The sequence below is a fragment of the Pseudonaja textilis genome, chromosome 8 (genome assembly GCF_049901715.1).
Source record: "Pseudonaja textilis isolate UNSWEBS1 chromosome 8, rPseTex1.2, whole genome shotgun sequence".
In the NCBI taxonomy this organism is placed as follows: domain Eukaryota; kingdom Metazoa; phylum Chordata; class Lepidosauria; order Squamata; family Elapidae; genus Pseudonaja; species Pseudonaja textilis.
The window spans coordinates 52,963,550-52,981,822 of NC_141997.1; the positions used below are offsets into that span (position 1 = coordinate 52,963,550).

The 18,273-nt window shown below is 48.7% G+C and overlaps 1 protein-coding gene across 2 annotated transcripts in view; it reads left to right on the top strand.

Annotated features, from left to right (window-relative positions):
* The first annotated feature begins 1,548 nt into the window (after positions 1-1,548).
* ERCC6 (ERCC excision repair 6, chromatin remodeling factor) overlaps positions 1,549-18,273 on the top strand; it is a 32,467-nt gene continuing 15,742 nt past the window's right edge. For both annotated transcript variants that reach the window (XM_087938113.1, XM_087938114.1), the window contains exons 1-7: positions 1,549-1,756; positions 3,271-3,710; positions 4,291-4,414; positions 7,184-7,328; positions 8,285-8,978; positions 15,349-15,477; positions 17,154-17,312. In XM_087938113.1, coding sequence (XP_087794239.1) covers positions 3,274-3,710; positions 4,291-4,414; positions 7,184-7,328; positions 8,285-8,978; positions 15,349-15,477; positions 17,154-17,312 — 1,688 coding nt within the window. In that variant the 5' untranslated portion in view covers positions 1,549-1,756; positions 3,271-3,273. The remainder of the gene's footprint in view (positions 1,757-3,270; positions 3,711-4,290; positions 4,415-7,183; positions 7,329-8,284; positions 8,979-15,348; positions 15,478-17,153; positions 17,313-18,273) is intronic.

Below are 18,273 nucleotides of genomic sequence, written 5' to 3' on the forward strand. Positions count from 1 at the left end.
CCTTTATCTCATTCCCCAGCCCAACAAAGCAGCAGCAGCCTTTAGCTCCTCCAGCCCAACGAGGAATGTCCTCTCTCTTCTCCCAACATAGTCCTGGCCATGAATATGATCCAAGATGCTTCACTTTCTAGGACTGGGATCCATCCAGCTCTCCCTGGCCATTTCAGGTGCAGCTGCAAGCATTCTCCAACTCCAAGCCAAGTTTTCTAGGGCTGCTGTGTTAATTGGCAGGAAAAGAATGGCTTAAAAAAACAACAACTTGGCCTTGTCTTGTACCTGCCAGATCCCTGCCCTCATGAAGACCATCCATGGCCTTCAGCGTCTCCCTTACACTCCAGCCAGTCTATCCCAATCTGGCAGCAAACACCCAGGCGCTTGTGGCTTGAGGAGGTAACAAGAATAATCTAATAATCCAATCCTTTATCTGTTCGAGTCCCATGGACTCAGGAAGGGCAGAGCACCTGCTGGCCACCCACTAGAGCCAAGAGAGGATGTGGCAGGAGGGTACATTATGCTGCAGGAATCTCAGTTCACCACACTGGCCCTCCAATACTTTCTCCAGGCTAGCTTAAATGTGGTTTTGTGGCTTTTCTGGAACAGTTCTAGACATGTGGCAAAAATAGCTTAGACCCCGTGTGGGCTGACTCCCTACTCCACATCGGCCACACTACAGGTAACGTATTGCATCCAGTTCAAGTTAATTATCCTCTTCATTAAAATTATGATACAGTTGAAACGTGTGCCTATGTCTAATCCATGGAAACCTTTATAAAATATGAAGGTTGGGCTATTTCTGTATTTTGCATGGCTTTTTCCAATATCATAGCTGATATGATAGCTCATCATGACTTGATGTTTGTCAGGTAAATCCAGAGGTCGTGGAGAATGAACAAGTGGCGTCACACCTGGCTTTCACTGGATGGATGGATGGACGGGCACCCGTCATTTGCTGACCCAATTGCAATTTTAGGACGTTGCAGATACTGAGAAAAAAAAGTCAAGGGGCCCATAAGAGAAACGCTTGGAGACTCGGGTGAGCAGAAACCGCCATCCGTTGCTGGGTGCGGAGGTGGCTCAAAGCGGCCCGAGAAGGTCCCGCAGGCAGAAAGGCGGGTGGGGGGCTCCGGTCCTCGGGCAGCAGCACATTCCCCCCGGCTCCCAGGACAGGAGGCCCCGCGGCTCCCCTCGCCCCTCCCCGCCCCCCACCGCAGACGGGGGTGGGGGGGGGGCTCCCGCGCCCTTTCCAGCCCCCCCGCCTTCCCTCCGGGATGAAAACCGGCGCGCTTATTCCGGGATGGCGCCGTTCGGGCTCTTTCGTGTCGCTCCGTCCGCTCGTATCCACGAGAAGGGCGGGTCACGTGACCCACTGGGATAAAAATCTAATCAACTAATAAACTCTAATGTTCCTCCACCTTGACAACTTTAAGACGGGCGGACTTCAACTCCCAGCATCCCGGGCCTTCAAGGACCGCCCCGTCCCAGCCAATGGCCCACCCGCAGACCGGAAGACGGCGGCCTTCGCGCAGGCGCCCTGGGCGTCCCCTGGCCGGAGCGCCGGTCCCGCCGGAAGTAGAGGAGCCGAGGAGCACATGCGCAGAGGCCTGCCGGGGGCCGTGGCGGGTTGAAAGCAGCCCCGGAGTAGCGGAGCGGGGCTGCCGGCGGCCTCGCCTCCTCCCCCTCCTCCTCCTCCCGAGCGGAGCGCCGTGGCCTCGGGGTGCACCGGGCCCGTGGAATCCCGGGGCTCCTCCGCCTCTCAGTAGGTGCCGCTTTCTCGGCCGCCTCGGTCTTCGGCTCGCCTGCCGCCTCGGGGCCCGAGTGGCGGCCGCCCCAGCAGAGCTACCCTCGCCCGGCAGCCGCTGCCTGGCCCTGCGGCCGAGAGAGGGAGGAGGAGGAGGAGGAGGAGGGCAGGTGGCTCTAGGAAGCGAGCCCGGCTGCACCTGGGGCCCTGGAGTTGGACAGAGGGCTGGAAAGTGGCCGGTGGGCGCCTCCCCCGTTCAGCCCAGCCCACCTGGCAGGGCTGGTGTGCGGGGGAGGGGGGAGCGGCGGCCTCTCCTTGAGCGCACCAGGATCTCCCCATTGTCCCAGTCCGTTTACCTGTCAGGTGGGCAGCCTGCCCCCCCTCCGCCCCCCCCGGACTGCCTGGGAAGGAGGCTTCTGGGGGGGGGGACTCTTTCCTTAAGGGCTGGTTTTTAATAACGACTTTTCATATAGAGACACATATAAACAAACCAATGTGCAAGGACGGCCACAGACTCTGGGCAACCTAGAGTTGAACTAGGTCAAGGCGGGATAAAAGCCGCCTCCTCCTCCTCCTCTTCCTTGAGGGAGGGAGCAGGAGAGAAGAAACCCAGGGAGGCTCCCCGTGCCATCCGGCTGCCAAGGGACCTGGGTGGACTCGCCCAGGCGGAGGCTCTCCTGCCGGGCGGGGGCAGGGCTGGTTTTGCAGCCCAGGTGTTGGGAAGGGAGGGTGGCCGGAGGACCAAGGGCCTCTTCCGTCCTAACTGTTGGGGTGGCAAAGGGGGGGGCAGGGGTGCCTCTCATTGTATCCTGGAGCGGTTCCTAAATAAACACTCACTGTGAAGGGTGACAGAAGAGGGAACAGCCTTTCCTAAGAGGAACCTTGTGGCTGATGATCCTTTCTGTGTATCTCTTCTTTGCAGGCGAAATGCAGAAACCACAGATACGGGGAGCTTGTTTCCCACATTAAAACTTCAGTCATTTGTGTACATTACGCTTATAATTCAGTTGGTAACAACATAAGCAGATTCTCAGGCCAGGCCGAGCGCCTGAGGTTCATCTAGTTCTTGAGCCAACTAGAGCATGAATAGGCAGCCTCATTTGCTCCCTAGAAAGTAATGTTTCTGGAGTTAATTGTGTATCGTGATATATTCTTAATTATTTAAAAATTAAACTTAAATTGATGAGTTTTGTCCTTTATGTAAAATTTCCCATAATCCTTAGATGTGCAAATAATTTCACGCATCTCAATAAGCAAACTATTTAGTTATCGTAGCAATTCTGAGAGCGGATGGTAGTGTGTTGGTCTTTAAGGTTGCAGAACAATCGAATATACCAAGACTGTAAACCTTCCCAATATGATGCTGTAGAGGCTGTTGAATATAATTGGAGTCTAGATGAGATTTTGAAGTGTATTATCTTTACTGATTTTGGGCTTCATGGTTCCATGAAAATTCAAAATTAGAGCTGCTTGAAATGCAGAATCTTGAAATTCAGAGTCTGAAACGGCCTTTTCCTTTTGTGTTTGAACAGGAGATGCCTGCCCAGAAACTCCAGCCGGAAGGAAGGCTTCAAGCCCAGACAATGGACGGCAGCGGCAGTAGCAATGCAAGTCGTAGCGGAGCAGATGAAGCGAATAAGCCAGGGGAGGACGGGATGCCCCGTGAATGTCATATGGGGGACCAGAGGGAGAGGCGGGCCTTGGGGAACAAAGCACCGCCGGCGGAGGCTTTTGTGGGGACCCCCCGAAAGGGACCCACGGTGCTAATTGATCGGCAGCAGATTCGGTCCGTGGCCCCCCAGGACCAAGCGCTTGAGCTCAGAGGCCTGCTGGGAGTCGAGGTCTACGACCAGGAGGTCTTGGAGCACGGAGTCCTTCAGCAGATAGACAAGGCGATCGGGGAAGCCGCTGAAGGGCGTCCGGGTCATGACGCCGCTGAAACGGGCAGCCAGTCTGAATGGGAAGACGTGGGGTAAGCGAAAGGAGGTTTTTACGGTCTGCCTGGGGGTCACTTTGGGACCTTTCCTGGACCCCTTTGAAAGGTCAGAATGGGACAGTGGGCTTGAGATAAAGCGGTTACGTCGGAGAGCAAAGTCTCTGCGTCATCCCTTGATAATTTCCTCTGAAACTTTGCCAAAGGGGCCTGTGGTGATTCCTGGCTTCATTTCAGCCATGAAAAGCCTTTTCCATCCCACAGAAAATAATGGTTTCAAGCCATCAAATGTCCCCTCCCTGACCGGCGAATACTAAGAACACAAGAAGTCCGGTTAGTTCACTTAACATTGTGAAAATATTAAGGTGAAACTGCTGATTTGGATAAGTTGCATTGAATTCAGGATGATAATAAATGCTTTGTGAACTGAAGTTTACAGTTAACACACACACACACACACACACACACACACACGGTCTTGCTGCTAGAGCTCTATCATCAACACTGTAAAGCAGGCTGCGGCTCCTCAGAAATAAAGGGATGTTTGTAGTTCCTATTAATATAGTTATGATCCCTTTTTTAATCCAGTTATTTTAATGTCATTGAATTTTATTTTCAGACCATGTACATCCTCTCCAAAACCACCCGTTGCAAACCATCTGGAGCAAATTAGGCCTCAGACTGATGCTAATGAGCATACCGATAGAAAACTGGATTCTGCAAAAGAACAGAACTGCAACATAGTAAGGGACGGTTACTACTTGTGTGTGACATTTGTTTTAATGGTTTCTGCTGTTTGGAATCATCCGTGTTTAATACTTGTTAAAATTCATTTGAAATTTTGATTTTATATACATAGTGTTGCTTACTGGTAAATAATAGTTGGTTGCGGATTGTTACTACCTCTGAAATCCTCACAAAACCAGCTATTACTAAATCCTTACAACATGCCCTAATGAAAAGAAATATAAAACCTTGTTCAGCTCATTCTTATTTTTTTCCATGGAGAAGTGATTTTTCCAAATGTTTCTTGTCCTAATTCTTCAGCCATTGTTCATGAAGTCCTTCACAAGTCATAGCACTGTAAAGTCAACCGTTGTGTCTTCATGAGATATGTAGGAATACTTAGCCAGCCTATAGGTTAAAAAAATGGAACCCTCAGTCAAATATATCAAGCCAGGTGCCGGTTCATGATCAGGAGCTCCTAAAAGGAGTGAAAAATTCAACGTAGACAGAAATTTTTAAAAAGCAGCAATAGACAGCCTGGTGAGAAATTGTAAAGAACGGGTTTTATATCTGTTAACTAAGGGGAGGTGAAGAGATAGTGAAACTGTATATACTTTTCACAGTGAAGGTGGCAGTCACTTCCTTAGGTTTTCTTTCTTTCTTTCTTTCTTTCTTTCTTTCTTTCTTTCTTTCTTTCTTTCTTTCTTTCTTTCTTTCTTTCTTTCTTTCTTTCTTTCTTGACATTTTAATATATTTATTTTTCTTTTTAGCTTGTGTTACTGTGTTTCCCCAAAAATAAGACTTAACTGGAAAATAAGCCCTAATACGTCTTTTGGAGCAAAGATTAATATAAGACCAGGTCTTATTTTTGGAGAAACACAAGTAAGTTTTTTATTATTATAATTAAAGCTTTTAATAAAAATATTATTTAAAAAAAAATCCTAAAGACAGGGTGGCCGAGGAAGGATTTCTTGTGGCCTTAAAGTAAAAGTAGGAGTGACTTTCAGCTTCTAACATAGAATCCTTCTCATATCAAAATGTAAATATTCAGGTTTTATCTAATATGGTTTTGCATTGAACGTTATATATATACATATACATATATATGTGTGTGTATATTATATATGTATGTATGTATGTATATGTATATGTGTATATGTTAAGTTTTCATGGGTATTTAAATGTATGGTATTCAGCTTTGTTCGGGTATTTTCCCATGTCATTATAGTTGTGCTTTTAAAGTTGTAGCAACGTTTCAGCAGAATCTCATCTGCCATCATCAGGCTTCTGAATAGTGTTCATGGCCAAAGCGCTAATTGCCAGAACCAAACGCCTGGCAGACAAGACACACATAAAGACTGAACTATGCACTCTGACTAAAGTACTGACAGCTAACAGCTTCCACAAAAGCAAAATCACTGGCTTGATCCACAAAAACACACTGAGACATAATGGAGACCTAGGAGATGAACAGACCTATGGAACTGTTGTCCTGCCCTACATAAGAGGTACTACAGACAAAATCAGTAAGATACTACACAGGCATCACATCAAGACTATCTTCAAAACAGACAGAAAAATAGCAGCCATCCTTAGAAACCCCAAAGATAAAATTGACCTGGAAAACCAAGGCATATACGAAGTCCCCTGTGCATCATGCCCTGCCACATCCATTGGACAGACCATTAGAAGAATAAGTACCCGCCTGGATGAACACAAAAATGCAGTAAAAAAGCTGGAACACACTTCCTCACTAGTCCAACACATGAAAGCAACAGGTCATAGCATCGACTTCAATGGCACCAAAACCCTAGCCACTATAGAAAACCCCAGCCACAGAACTATCAGAGAAGCCATAGAGATTGAAAAAAGACCTGAAAGCATGAATAGAAGAGATGACTCCACCAGACTGTCAATTATCTGGAAGCCTGCACTCACAAACCAAAAAATGTCCACACCACTAGCCAGGCAAACACCTGGGCACAAACAGATCCCCCCTGAAACCTCCAGCTCAAACACACCCCAACCAGGCACCCAGATGAAACCTAGCTTCCTAACAAATGATAGCCGTCCATTTACTCGGAGCCAAGGTGCACTAAAAGCCTCCAATACAGGAAACACAATGTTGCCAGCCAATCAAGACACAAAAAAAGCCACAAAATAGACAGAAGATATTAGAAACACCAATCAAGCAGAACACAGCAAACTCCAAGACCAATAAACACAGACCAAGACTCCCAAGCAATCAGGATGAAGAAAAAACCATTCTGGCATAGCAGTAGGCTAGCCCCAAATTTAAAACTGAAACAACTGTAAAAGTCTGACTCACAGACGAACACAATACAGAATTCTGCCTGATGATGGCAGATGAGATTCTGCCGAAATGTTGCTACAGCTTTAAAAGTACAACTATAATGACGTGGGAAAATACCCAAACAAAGCTGAATACCATACATGTAAGTACCTGCGAAAACAAGAAAACACACACACACACACACACACACACACACACACACACTGCCTGCCTGTCTGTCTGTCTGTCTATCAAAATTGGATTTCACAGCCATTTGAAAACGTTGCCTGTAGTAGTGAATGAGGAACTCAATGTATTGAGTGAAGAACATTGGAGAGTCTTGCCTTGGGCCAGGAAGACAGAAAGGGTAGCTTTTCCCGTAATGTGACTGGATGTTTTCCATCGCTCAGGTACAAAACCTTGGCAGACTCGCCGTGCATAGAAAGAGAGTTTCCCCCACTCAGCTCTTACTAACTTGCTTTTATCATTTCAGGAGCAAGAGTTTAAGAAAATGAAAACGAAACAAAAGCACCTTCAAACTGCAGGTAAAGACGAAGATCCTGATGACGGGACGGTCCCTGCTGCCGTTGGAGGAGACAAAGCGAAGGAGTCCAGGGATGACTTTGGAGGCCATTTTGGTATATGTTTGCTTCAAATGAAATTTTGGTACTTGAGTGCAAATGAAGCACGCTAATGTATTTCAGCGGATGGTTCTTTAGAGAGATTTGGCACTGTTTTAATTTTGCACACCTGCAAAATGGGATCTGTGAGTACCCGTGTGGGAATTTTTTCACAAATGAAAGTAAATCTTGGGATGGCTCCGAAGGGACGCCCGTCCCCTTGAGATCAGAACATTGGTCTTAATAAATTGCAAGTGTTAATCAAATGAACGGAGCTACAGAAAATGTTTAAGTTGACAAAGAGCATGATTGAAATATATTTTTCATTGCAATATTATCTGTCAGCAGTTAAAATTATGCGGAGTAGAATAACGTCGTTTTAATGGAGCGAGCTATCTTTTGAGTATTGGTGGTTGTATATGTATATTGAAACACTAAACACCCACTGGAGACTTCCAGAGAAAATATGACTTTGCCTTTTAACAGTTAAAATAAAACGGAAGGCTTGAACAGCAGGAGGTTTGTTGGGGTGAACCGTTTGTCTGAAAAACTTGGAATCCTTCAGTTCCAAAGGGCTGCTGGGGCCTCCTGCGTGATGGAGGGGTCCAGTTTGGAATCCCCCAGAGAAGGGATTCGCTCTGCTGAGCAGAGTCGGGAGAGGAAGAAGGGGAAGTCTCTCTGGGTGGTGCCTTGGTAGAGCCTTTTTTAGTCACTTAGTTGGAGTTTGCCTTTCTGTAGCTCACATCCGTTATTTCACAACCTGTTTCCTGGGACGATGGAGAATAGGGCTTGGTCTGCTTCTAACAGCTTTCCCAACGTGGACAAATTACACGCGTGGCTCTTATGTGCACTTGGTGGTGGTGGTGTTAGGAAAAGGACATTCTGTGTAGGCCTTTCCAATGTGCTGAAGAGCCTGGGTGTCTCTCTCTCTCTCTCTCTCTCTCTCTCTCTCTCTCTCTCTCTCTCTCTCTCAGCTCCCGGTCCTTCATCCCTCGGAAGAATGTTGATGTCAGTGCAGGAAGAGACCGAATGGGAGAAACTCGTGCGAACTGGCCAGATGACTCCCTTTGGGACGAAGATGCTTCTGAAAGAAGAGAGGAAGCCCCGTCGGATCATGCTGAACGAAACGTCGGGTTTTGAAAAGCTTTTGGCGGATCAGGCGATGCTCCTGTTCGAGAGGAAGAGAGCCCCGTTTCGTAGGGGAGGCCGGCAGAAAGCGCCCTCCCAGGGCAGCCGGGCCCAATCCCCGGCCTCCCTCCCCAAAGGGGGCAAGAGGGGCAACGGCCCACGGAAAGCTGGAGGCCCTCAGCGGCGGCAGCGGCAGCAGCAGGGTCTCCGCCTGCAGGCCAAAGCCAAGCTCCCCCCGGATGGGGAGTCAGAGAAGGGGGGGCAGCAGGAGGACGGGGAGGCCCATGGATGCGGGGGGTCTCAGGAGGAGGACGGGGAGTCTTTTCAAGAGGGCCAGGAGGGGAATCGTCCGGTGTCCTGGGAAGCCCCACTGAAGCCAGAAGATCAAGAGGACTCGGATGAGGATTTCTTCCCAAGCCCTTCCGAAGAAGAAGAAGACGACGACCAAGAAGAAGAAGAAGAAGTGGACATGATCAGGAAGCGGAGAATAAAGAGATACAAGGATGACGGCAACGAAGATTACTATAAGCAACGGCTAAGGTCAGTGTGAAGCACATACCTGTACATTGGAAGGTCCAGATTATGGGATTAAACCAGGTGAAGTTGCGGGTAGCCCTTGTTTAGCAGCAACCACAGTTGGGTCCGGCAATATAGTGGCTAAGTGGAAGATCACGAGAATGCAACTGTGCTTTTATTTTTAGTTCAGCTTTCCTTTTTCCCCATTCCCCTGTCCTGCGCGATGCTCTTCCCAGCCCTGGGATCATTTGCATAATAAGGGAATTAATGTTTGCATTTACATTCCCTGGAACGGAAGGAACTACGGTGGGGAATACACGGGTCGAAGGAATGCCCTAGGACCTGGCGGCCCCCTGCGCTGAATCAGCTGGGTGAACAGCCGAGGCTGGCCCATCCCTTTCGATACGTAGTCTCCATGCCTGCTTACTCTCTTGTAATCCTTTCCTCTCCAATCTCTGCAGGGGGAGGGGAGGACAGTGGGAAAAAACTAGTGAGGCAGAGGAAAGGTGGCTTAAAGAGGTTGTGTGCCCGTTACTCTCTTGTAATCCTTTTCTCTCCAGTCTCTGATCTGAAATAGATTAGACCAAATATTTTTAGTGGATGCTTCTGTCTCAGAAGTGTCGTTAGTTCAACATTTTTAGTAAATGAAAAGGCAGAATTGTTACCTTGCGGATACAAATTTGATGTTATTAAAGAACTGCTTGTCTTGGGTAGACAAAGACTGCCATTTTTATGTGCCTTTTTCCTTCTTGCCTTTACTTGCTCAGAAACTCCAAATTTCTTTGAATACTTGGATTATTCCAGTTGTGTAATTCCAGTTATTAGAAGGTTATTGGGGAATTTAAGTCCAGCTTGATAGATAATTGAGAAATTATGCCCTAGAACAGGGGTGTCAAACTCAAGGCCCTCAGGCCGGATCCAGCACATGGGGCCGGCCTGGAAATATCGAGGGACCGACCCGCGGTGCCTCTGGTGCCTCTGCCCGGTCCGCGGGCAGCCCCTCCTCCCCTGTCTCCTTTTTTCCACCCTCCGTGGCCTCCTGCATCAGTCTGCTGGCCAAAAAACAGCTTAAGAAAACAGACGTCTTTTTGAGAGGCATTGCAAAGAATTAATGCATATGTTAAATGTAAAATATTTGTTATTTTCTTAAAAGTTAGCTTTTTTCATTAAGCTAGCTCAATATTAAATCATTTTAATTCAGTGTTTTCATCAAGAGTAATTTATTTTGATTGAAAGTTTTAATGTGATCCACATTTTAAATCCATTCCAGCAACTTTTTTAAAAAAATCACCTTAAGACTGTGGCAATTCATCCTTGGTAAAGTTCTACGTTTCCTGCAGTTGCTGAAGTTACCATAAAAGCCTAAATGACACTTAGAGACACGGCTAACGCCGATTGCCGGGGAAACATTCCACCTGAGGTTGCCCAGACACGTCGGCTGCTGAGGCTGTCAGGCGGCATCTGTGCACGCTGACGTCGTCGTGCCCCCGCTCCCTCCCCAGGTGAGCCCCGCTAAGGGAAGCGCTCCTGGGAGATAAAAAACGGAGTGAAATTGCCAGCCAGGAGGCGTCATTTGCATTTCACGTCTTGCGGTTGATAGTTGAGGGAAACAGGGTGGGCTTGCTTCCCTCGCCCGATACTCACGGCTGCTCCTCCTGGGCTGCTGGGTTGAGTGCTTGGCTGTGTGGGGAAATCCCGCTTCCTTCAAAAAAAGAAAGGGAGGAAGGAAGAAAATGAATTTTCCTTCCCACAGAGAAGCCTTCAGGATTGTACTGGGGAGACGGTTCTTCATCATGATTAAAATATTACGATGTTGAAGCCTGACAGCCAGCTGGGGGTCTCCTCTGAACATCTGAAGCGCCAGGCCAATTAAAAAGGGGGATTCCAGGGAGAGGCAGGTAGGAGGCGAGCCAGGAGGAGGAGGAGGAGGAGGAGGACTCCCCACAGGGGCCCTTTGTCTGCAGCGGTGGCCAGGAGGTGAGGGGGCACGCGAGAGGACGAGATAGAGGGGGTTCTGTGGTCCTATTATGCGTGAGGGCGGTTTCTGGCGTTGGCGGTAGGTCTGTTGTGGGCACTGCCTGCTTTATGATTTGCAAAATATCGAGTATAGAACCCTAGGACTGGAAGGGACCTCGGAGGTCCTCTAGCCCAACCTCCTGCCCAAGGCAGGGGACCTTACTCCGTCCTGGACAAAGGAACTCCCTTTGCCGTGTTGCCCTGGTCAAGAGAGCCACGGAGGGGTTGGATGGACATAAGTTGGCCGTTTGGCCAAGCAGCCTCCCATTTTTGGAAGACGGTAGATGATGCCCAAAGCCTGCCCTGGTGGGAAGTAAAGCACCTTTTTTTAGGAGTAGGAAATTTGTATATTTAATGGGCACCCCAGTCTCCCAGCCTCTCCCCATAAAATGCTGTCATCTTTTTTAAGTGCATCTCCTTTGGAAAGTTCTTTTGAACCTCTTTTAAAACAAACTCAGTGTTTCAAGAGGCATTTAAATGTTGCGTTTTAAGGACCGGGTAATCCAAAATACCAACAACTTCGTAAAACTCGGGACCGTATACGCTGAGTAGGAATCCAAGTACAGCTTTCATTCCTAATTTTCAGTCAGTTTTTCTTCATTTGTTAAGGCGTGTAATTTTGATAGCATCATCCCAGCTGCCAAGGAAGCAGCAATTAGACCGACTTAGCACAAGTCGTAAACAGATCTGAAGAATAAATCGTTCTCTCGGTTTCCAAAATGATAACGATCGTTAAGGGATTCTTGTCTTTTTGAAATAAAGAAGCGTCGTCTTCTAGAAACATAAACTATATAACCCCAGCTTGATTCCTGGGTATATTTTGAAACCTCAGCTGGTTCATCTTTCTCCTGTCCTCACAGTACATCAAAATATCATTTTGCTTAATGCTATCCTTTTACAGCAATTGGACTAAATAATATGCTTTTTCTTGTTCGTTACAAGGTGTCTAATCCCATGAAAACAGACAGCTGTGGAAGTTAGACACTGGAGGTGATTACTGAAAGAATTACAAAGGAAGGAAGGAATCAGTTTCAGTAATGATTAATCACTTTTAATTGTGGTTTTGGAATTTTAAATTCCTGGCATATACACGATGGATTGATCGTGTATGGTTTTGGTACTTAATGTATTTTAACTTAAATTGTGGACTTGCACAATCGTATAGTGCTCAGTCGGTTGATTGCAATGGCCGATAAGGCCAATAAATAAGTTTAAAACAGCCATTTTGAGTCCAAAGAAACCGTCCATTATACTGATTGTGCTGTTCCGTCTGGGAGTGTCCCAAGCTTAAACGTGGAGCTGTTTCAACTTCTGGTTAGGTTTGGGAGAATTACTGAAACTAAAATGACATTTTGAGTTTAAAACCTTTTGTACACAATTATGAAGTATTTTACAGTTAAAAAAACCTATTGATTGAAGAGTATTCAACTTTGCCTGAATTAAATGCAGCAATTGTCAGGTTATTTTCCGTAAGAAAGGGTTGATTATTATTGAACAAAGCGCTGTTTTTATAAGGTAAAAATTAGAAATAATAATAGAAATGTTAAATCCTATAAACAAGAACATGAAGTCAAAAATGATGCTTCTTTAGAAAGTAACCAGAATTGAGACCCTGGTATGATACCCGGGGCGCGACACAAAAATAACCAAGACACAAAAATAGAAGAAAGTCCCTCTAATGCCTCCAACTTGGCCCCAATGTCCAATTATCCTCGGCAGGATATCAAACTCTTAAAGAAAAAACAGTTTACGGAGGGAGTAAATGCTGTCCCCACCCAAAGCAAAGTTAATTCGAAATAAAAAACCCAACACACCACACTGAAGGAATTACTACGACAGGCAAGGATGATCAATCGCAGACTTCTGCCAAATAACAGCAGCAACCACAGTTGGGAGGAAGCCAAACCCCAGATAAGCTCAGACACAAGAATGCACGCTTTGCTTCCAGCACCTTTGCCATGCACAGTTTGTCCTTTTAACCGGTCCTCCCAGCTGCAGCCCATGAAGGGAATCAGGGCCCCTTCCTCCCCCGTAGACCACGCCACCCACGTCTCTGCCTTATCCGCTCCTCCCTGCGTGCCCTAGGATGGAGAGGGGATGGGCCTGGGTCTTCCTCTGACTGCCCATCCGGCCTCTGCCCTTCCCCAGGTTCCTCCACGACCACCAGAGCCAAACTCCCACTCCCTGTCAGCTGGTCCTCCTCTCCCTGGAGCCGGATGGCCCTGGGGCTTCAAACTTCTAAGATGTTACAAAGTGTGGAGTCCACAGTAAAAATAAATGAATATATTAATTACCACCTAACTGACCTAACCATTTTATTTATTTATTTACACAGAGAAACAGTTTTTAAGCCAGTGGCTCAGGGGAGTCCTCCCCCCCCCCAATGCCCCTCCCCTCTGTTTTTGCTCTTGTTTTGACCAGATCCTGAACATGCCAGGATCTGAAATAAGTTCTGATGCTGCTTCTTAAACCCCTTGGAAAGCCCCCAGCCCCGCCAGGGAGCCGAAAGGATCCGGTTTCCGCCTCTGCGGTGGGGACAAAGACGTGTGCAGAGAGCAGAACGGCACCGGGGGTGGGGGGTGGGGGCTGATGGCTGCAGTTGCGTCCCCGGTTAGTGTTGTGCTCATGAAGAAGGGGTTCAGCTCTTCTGAGTTAGGGGGGCTCAAGGGACACAGGGGTGCAAAATACCCCAATGTCATAACGTGAATTACTTTGTTTATGCGTTCAGGCACTACAACTCTGGGTGGCCCACAAAACCATGATGAAACCAAACATCCCCAAAGCAAATCCCAGCCGTGTCCCCTGAAGCCCCAGCCGCAGTGGCAAGCGGACTCCCTGCGCGCCAGGGTCCCCTTCTCCCGGGGCTTGAGGGAGGGGCTCCGTCTTGAGAGGGGGAGGGGGCATTGGCCTCCTTTCCTGCCATGTCCTTCCTCCGGACCTTGGCCTCCCTGGGCGGGAGCCTCCAGGAGGGGCGCCCAGACCGGTTCCTGGGTGGCTTCTCTGGGCCTTGTCCCTCTGAAAGACGGTCGCCTTCTCTGCAAGCACAGAGCTGCGCTCGGGACACGTGCAGGGGTGGGGATTCCCATCATGGTCTTTAAAAGGCGACAGACTTGTATTAAAAAAAACAACAACCCGTAGGTTACATTTTCAGTCATTTAAAAAACCGACTGAGGATTTCAAAGCAGAAGGCAGCCCCCCCGTTGCTCTTTGTCTTCCTTCTAACTTTTCTGCTTCTGTCTGGGGAGAAATTGCTGGACGGCGTCTCTTCCCTTCTGCTCCAGAGCCAGTTTAGAGGTCGAGCCGTGGGGGCTGAGTCTCTTACGCACCGGAGGGCCCCCTCTTTCCTCATCCTCTGGAGAGGGTAAAACTTGGGGTTTTTTTTATTAATTAGGATGAATAAAGCTAGAAAAGTAACCTGCTCTTTCACGAACTATCTCGTTTCCACATAGCAAAATCATTTGAACTTTTGTGAGAAGCAATTTCTTGTTCCTCCTATAAGTTCAAAACCCTCCTACGCAGAGGACTTTTGTATTGGGAAGCCATGTTAATTCCATTTCTCCCGGGCAGCTCGCTTGGGGTGCAGTAGGGAAGGTGCTGGACCAGGAGTGGGAGTTTCAGTCCTGCTTTAGGCACGGGAGCCAGCTGGGGCCAGTCACTTCCCTCGGCCCTAGCGAGAAGGCAATGGCCTGCCGCCATTCCACTCCATGGATTGGTCGCGTAGCTGCAAGGCTGAGTCCAGGCGTACAGAGGGCGTGGACCCCCCCAGGCCTCCCTTCTCTGGCTCCCCCGCCTAGGAGCTCTGGCCAGAGTTTCCACAAGGGTCCCTGCACGGTTCCCTTGAAGGACCAGCCTGTGAGGTCAGGTCGAAGGAGTCACAGGAGGCCTCGGGTATTGAGTTGGGATGAATTGGGAGGGGGGGGGATGGAAGCGTTGTGGCCCCGATCTTGGGGTCTGGATGAGGATGGGGCAGGCTGCACCTGTGGTTACAAAACCCTCTGCCCTTCGCCTCGCTTGGCTTGGTGTTGACCACGTTACGCCTGGCCTGGCTGAACGTGGAGGGATGCAGAATAGTTAGCTCCAATTCCCTTCCCTTCAAGGAAGGCCAGTCCTGGGAGGGAATGGATTCCCCTTTCCTGGGCCTTGGGATTAACCTCTAGGATGCTTATTGTGGGCCTGGATATTGTAAACGTTGATTTGTTTGACTTAAATTTTTGTCCCATTTCCAGAGTGACCTGGCTGTGCTCTGAGAAGGACGATGGGGACGGCGGCAGCGTAAAATATGCTTTTCACGTTTACTCTTTCTTCCCTGCGAGCTGCCTGAAGTGCCAGGTTTTCTAACTTCGGTGGGATGTTGTGCTGATTCTTACCTTAATTTCAGGAGGTGGCACAGACAGCAACTAACAGGCCAAAGCGGCTGTCAGAGCACGGCTGGAGAGTCAGACGAAAGCGATGCGGAATTTTTCGAGGGTTTTAAAGTTCCGGGTTCCCTCTTCAGGAAACTGTACAAGTAGGTATATGAAAAGATATACTAGTTCTCCTTCTTAAAAAGTTTTATTTAAAAAACCCCTCCCTCCTTCCCTCCCTTCCTGCAAGAATAGTTTTGGGGAAATGTTGAAAAGTGTACTGGGGAGTGAGAAAAAGTTACAGGAAATCACAAGCAGACCACATTAGCCATACATTTCGGAGTCCCTGGCCGGAGGGAGCGGCTGCAAATCCCTCCGCCTCTCCCGAGGACGGAGTCCGTCCGATACTCTCTTGACCGCCCCAGTCAGCCCTGAGGTGCAGTCATAGCCGTTGCCCTCTAGGGTGGTCAGATGGGGCTTTCGAAGGTCTCCCTCTTCCTCCTAGCTGCTGAGGATCTGTATGGTCCCGTGCCCCGTCCCCCCGTCCCCGGTCCTCGCTTGGAGGCGGCTGCTTCCCCTGGCCCCGCGACGGCCTCCCTTTCCAGGTGGTCACTGTGAGAAACGTTACCTGACACACTGTGTGCTTGGCTCCCATCTTTCCCCCGGGGGCATGTGCTCTCGGTGTAGAGCCCGAGGGCCGAGACTGGCAGGAGAGCCACAAGGGGAGACCGTCTCTTGGATAAACGCAAAGTAGTGCTCCGTTTTCAAGCTGCAGCTGATTAATTGATAGCTTCGGTCATGGATTTGGAATTATTTATTTGCTTTAATCTGGAGAAGTGCCTCTAGTTGGTGAATTTTCTCTTATAATTTATTTACCAGGTAGGGGCCTCCTGCTTCTGCCTATTTTAATTCAGCTTAGTTGGCTCGGAACTTGTGTCAACACTCATTTCGGTGCTCTTCTCGCCCCCAAGGAGACCCTCCAAGGAGAGGTTTCTGTGGTTTCATACAGTTTGGTAAACCCTGATTTCCTAACCATGATTGCTGAATAATCTACCCTTGTCTGGAATTACACAGCATGTTACTCCCTAAACCATGGTTTCTGTGCTGCAGGGCCTGGATGGAAGCTTAGCTAAGGCCAAATAAACCACAGGATGCCTTCGCAAAATGTGTGGATTCAATTTTATTCATAAACCATGGTTATCTGATGAGGTTATTGCACATGGTTGGACACTCAACTGTTTGTCAGTTCCCTGCCATTTTGAGGGAAGAACTGGGTAAAAGGGCTCTTATATACAGTAAATCACTGCACCTAAAATAAGAAGATAATATTAATGCCCCCCAAAAAAAAAACCCCACCTGAGGAAAAACAGAAGTACTCGGCCTGGTCTAGGGAACCCCTTGCCATCCCTGCCACCTGTTGGTAATCCCCTTTCTTCCGATCCATCAGAAGTCGGCTGTCTGTCTGGAACCCGGCCATCATCCTGCCATGGAAGCGCAATTAATAAAACATCACCTTAATTTGAGGAGAGCCTTTGGCTCTTTAAGGTCCCTGGGAACAGGCCCCTTGGTTACGAGGAAGCCGCTGTTGCGTTTCAACATCTCCCCGCAACCTGCTAGGCTGCTAAGAGCCCCGGTCCCTGGGGGTCCCACCCGACGAAAGACGGGGACGGTCAACGGAGCAGCCCTCGTGCTGCACATCGTGAGGGGCCCTTCGTGGAACTCCGAGCCCTTCTGGCTGTGGGGCCTGCTGCAAAGCCCACGCGGGCGGGGCGGGCGGAGGAGGCCGGGCGCGAGGCTCACGTGCTCCCTTCGCTCTCTCCGGCGGCTTCCCTCTTTGCAGGTACCAGCAGACAGGTGTCAGGTGGCTGTGGGAGCTGCACTGCCAGCAGGTAGGAGGCATCCTGGGAGACGAGATGGGCCTGGGCAAGACCATCCAGATAATTGTCTTCTTGGCAGGCCTGAGTTACAGCAAGATCAGGACTCGCGGCACAAATTACAGGCAAGTGCTCTTCCGCAGACCCTCCGTCTGTGAAGCGCGATGAATATTTCATGGGATGTATTGCCATAGAGAAGAAACGCATTCATTATTAATGACATTTCAATTACAATATTTCTTTAATTCTTACTGGGGAACATCAAAGCATTTTTTTTATGAGACAGTGGAGCTGGAGGGCAGGAAAAATTAAACATGTCACACTCTTAATGAATTCCAGGCATCGGGGCTTCGTTTTGTAGCTGAGCCTCACCAGATACCGTGGGTCAGATCTGTTTGTCAGGCTGGGCAGCGCCACGAGGTTACTTGCAGCACTAATAGTTTACCGGCTCCTTTAGTTTACAGTGTTGGTGATACTGGTGCACGTAGGTAGGCGTCCCCTGGGTGAGAAGGTAGGACATATTTGATCAGGGCCAGTTTGAACGATCACACAGTAAAGTATACTGTGAAAATTCCTGAAGGACTGACAGGGCCCCCTCTGTGGAGGTGCCCGAGTGAAATCCCTGGGCAGGTTGGGCTTAGCCCGGCTCTTTCGTCCTCCAGGGAAGGAAAAAAAGTGCTCCCGTTTAGCCAGAGCCTTTCAGCTTGGATGAGAGGTTTTAACTTTTTATCAGCTTAACAATTTGGGTTTTCCAGTAACTGGGCCTGGAGGCAGAGATGTGAACGCAAAATCAACGGAGTAGTAATGAAATACCCTCCAAAGCAATTCGCTGCTGATCAGTCCCCTGCTGCTGGTGCGTGTCCCCCCCAATTTCCATCCCCTTGAAGGGCAGGCACAACTGGAGGCCAATGCAGCGTAGATAGTTAGCCCGTGGAAGTTTTCTGTGGTATACTAGTCCAGTTTCTGGCCTTGTGGCAAGAGCTGTACTCTACTGGTGGCTGAGGAATTCTGGGAGTTGAAGTCCACGGGTCATAAGAGACGCCGTAGTTGCCCGTCCCCGTGCAAGGCGTTCCAGTTGCCTTTGGG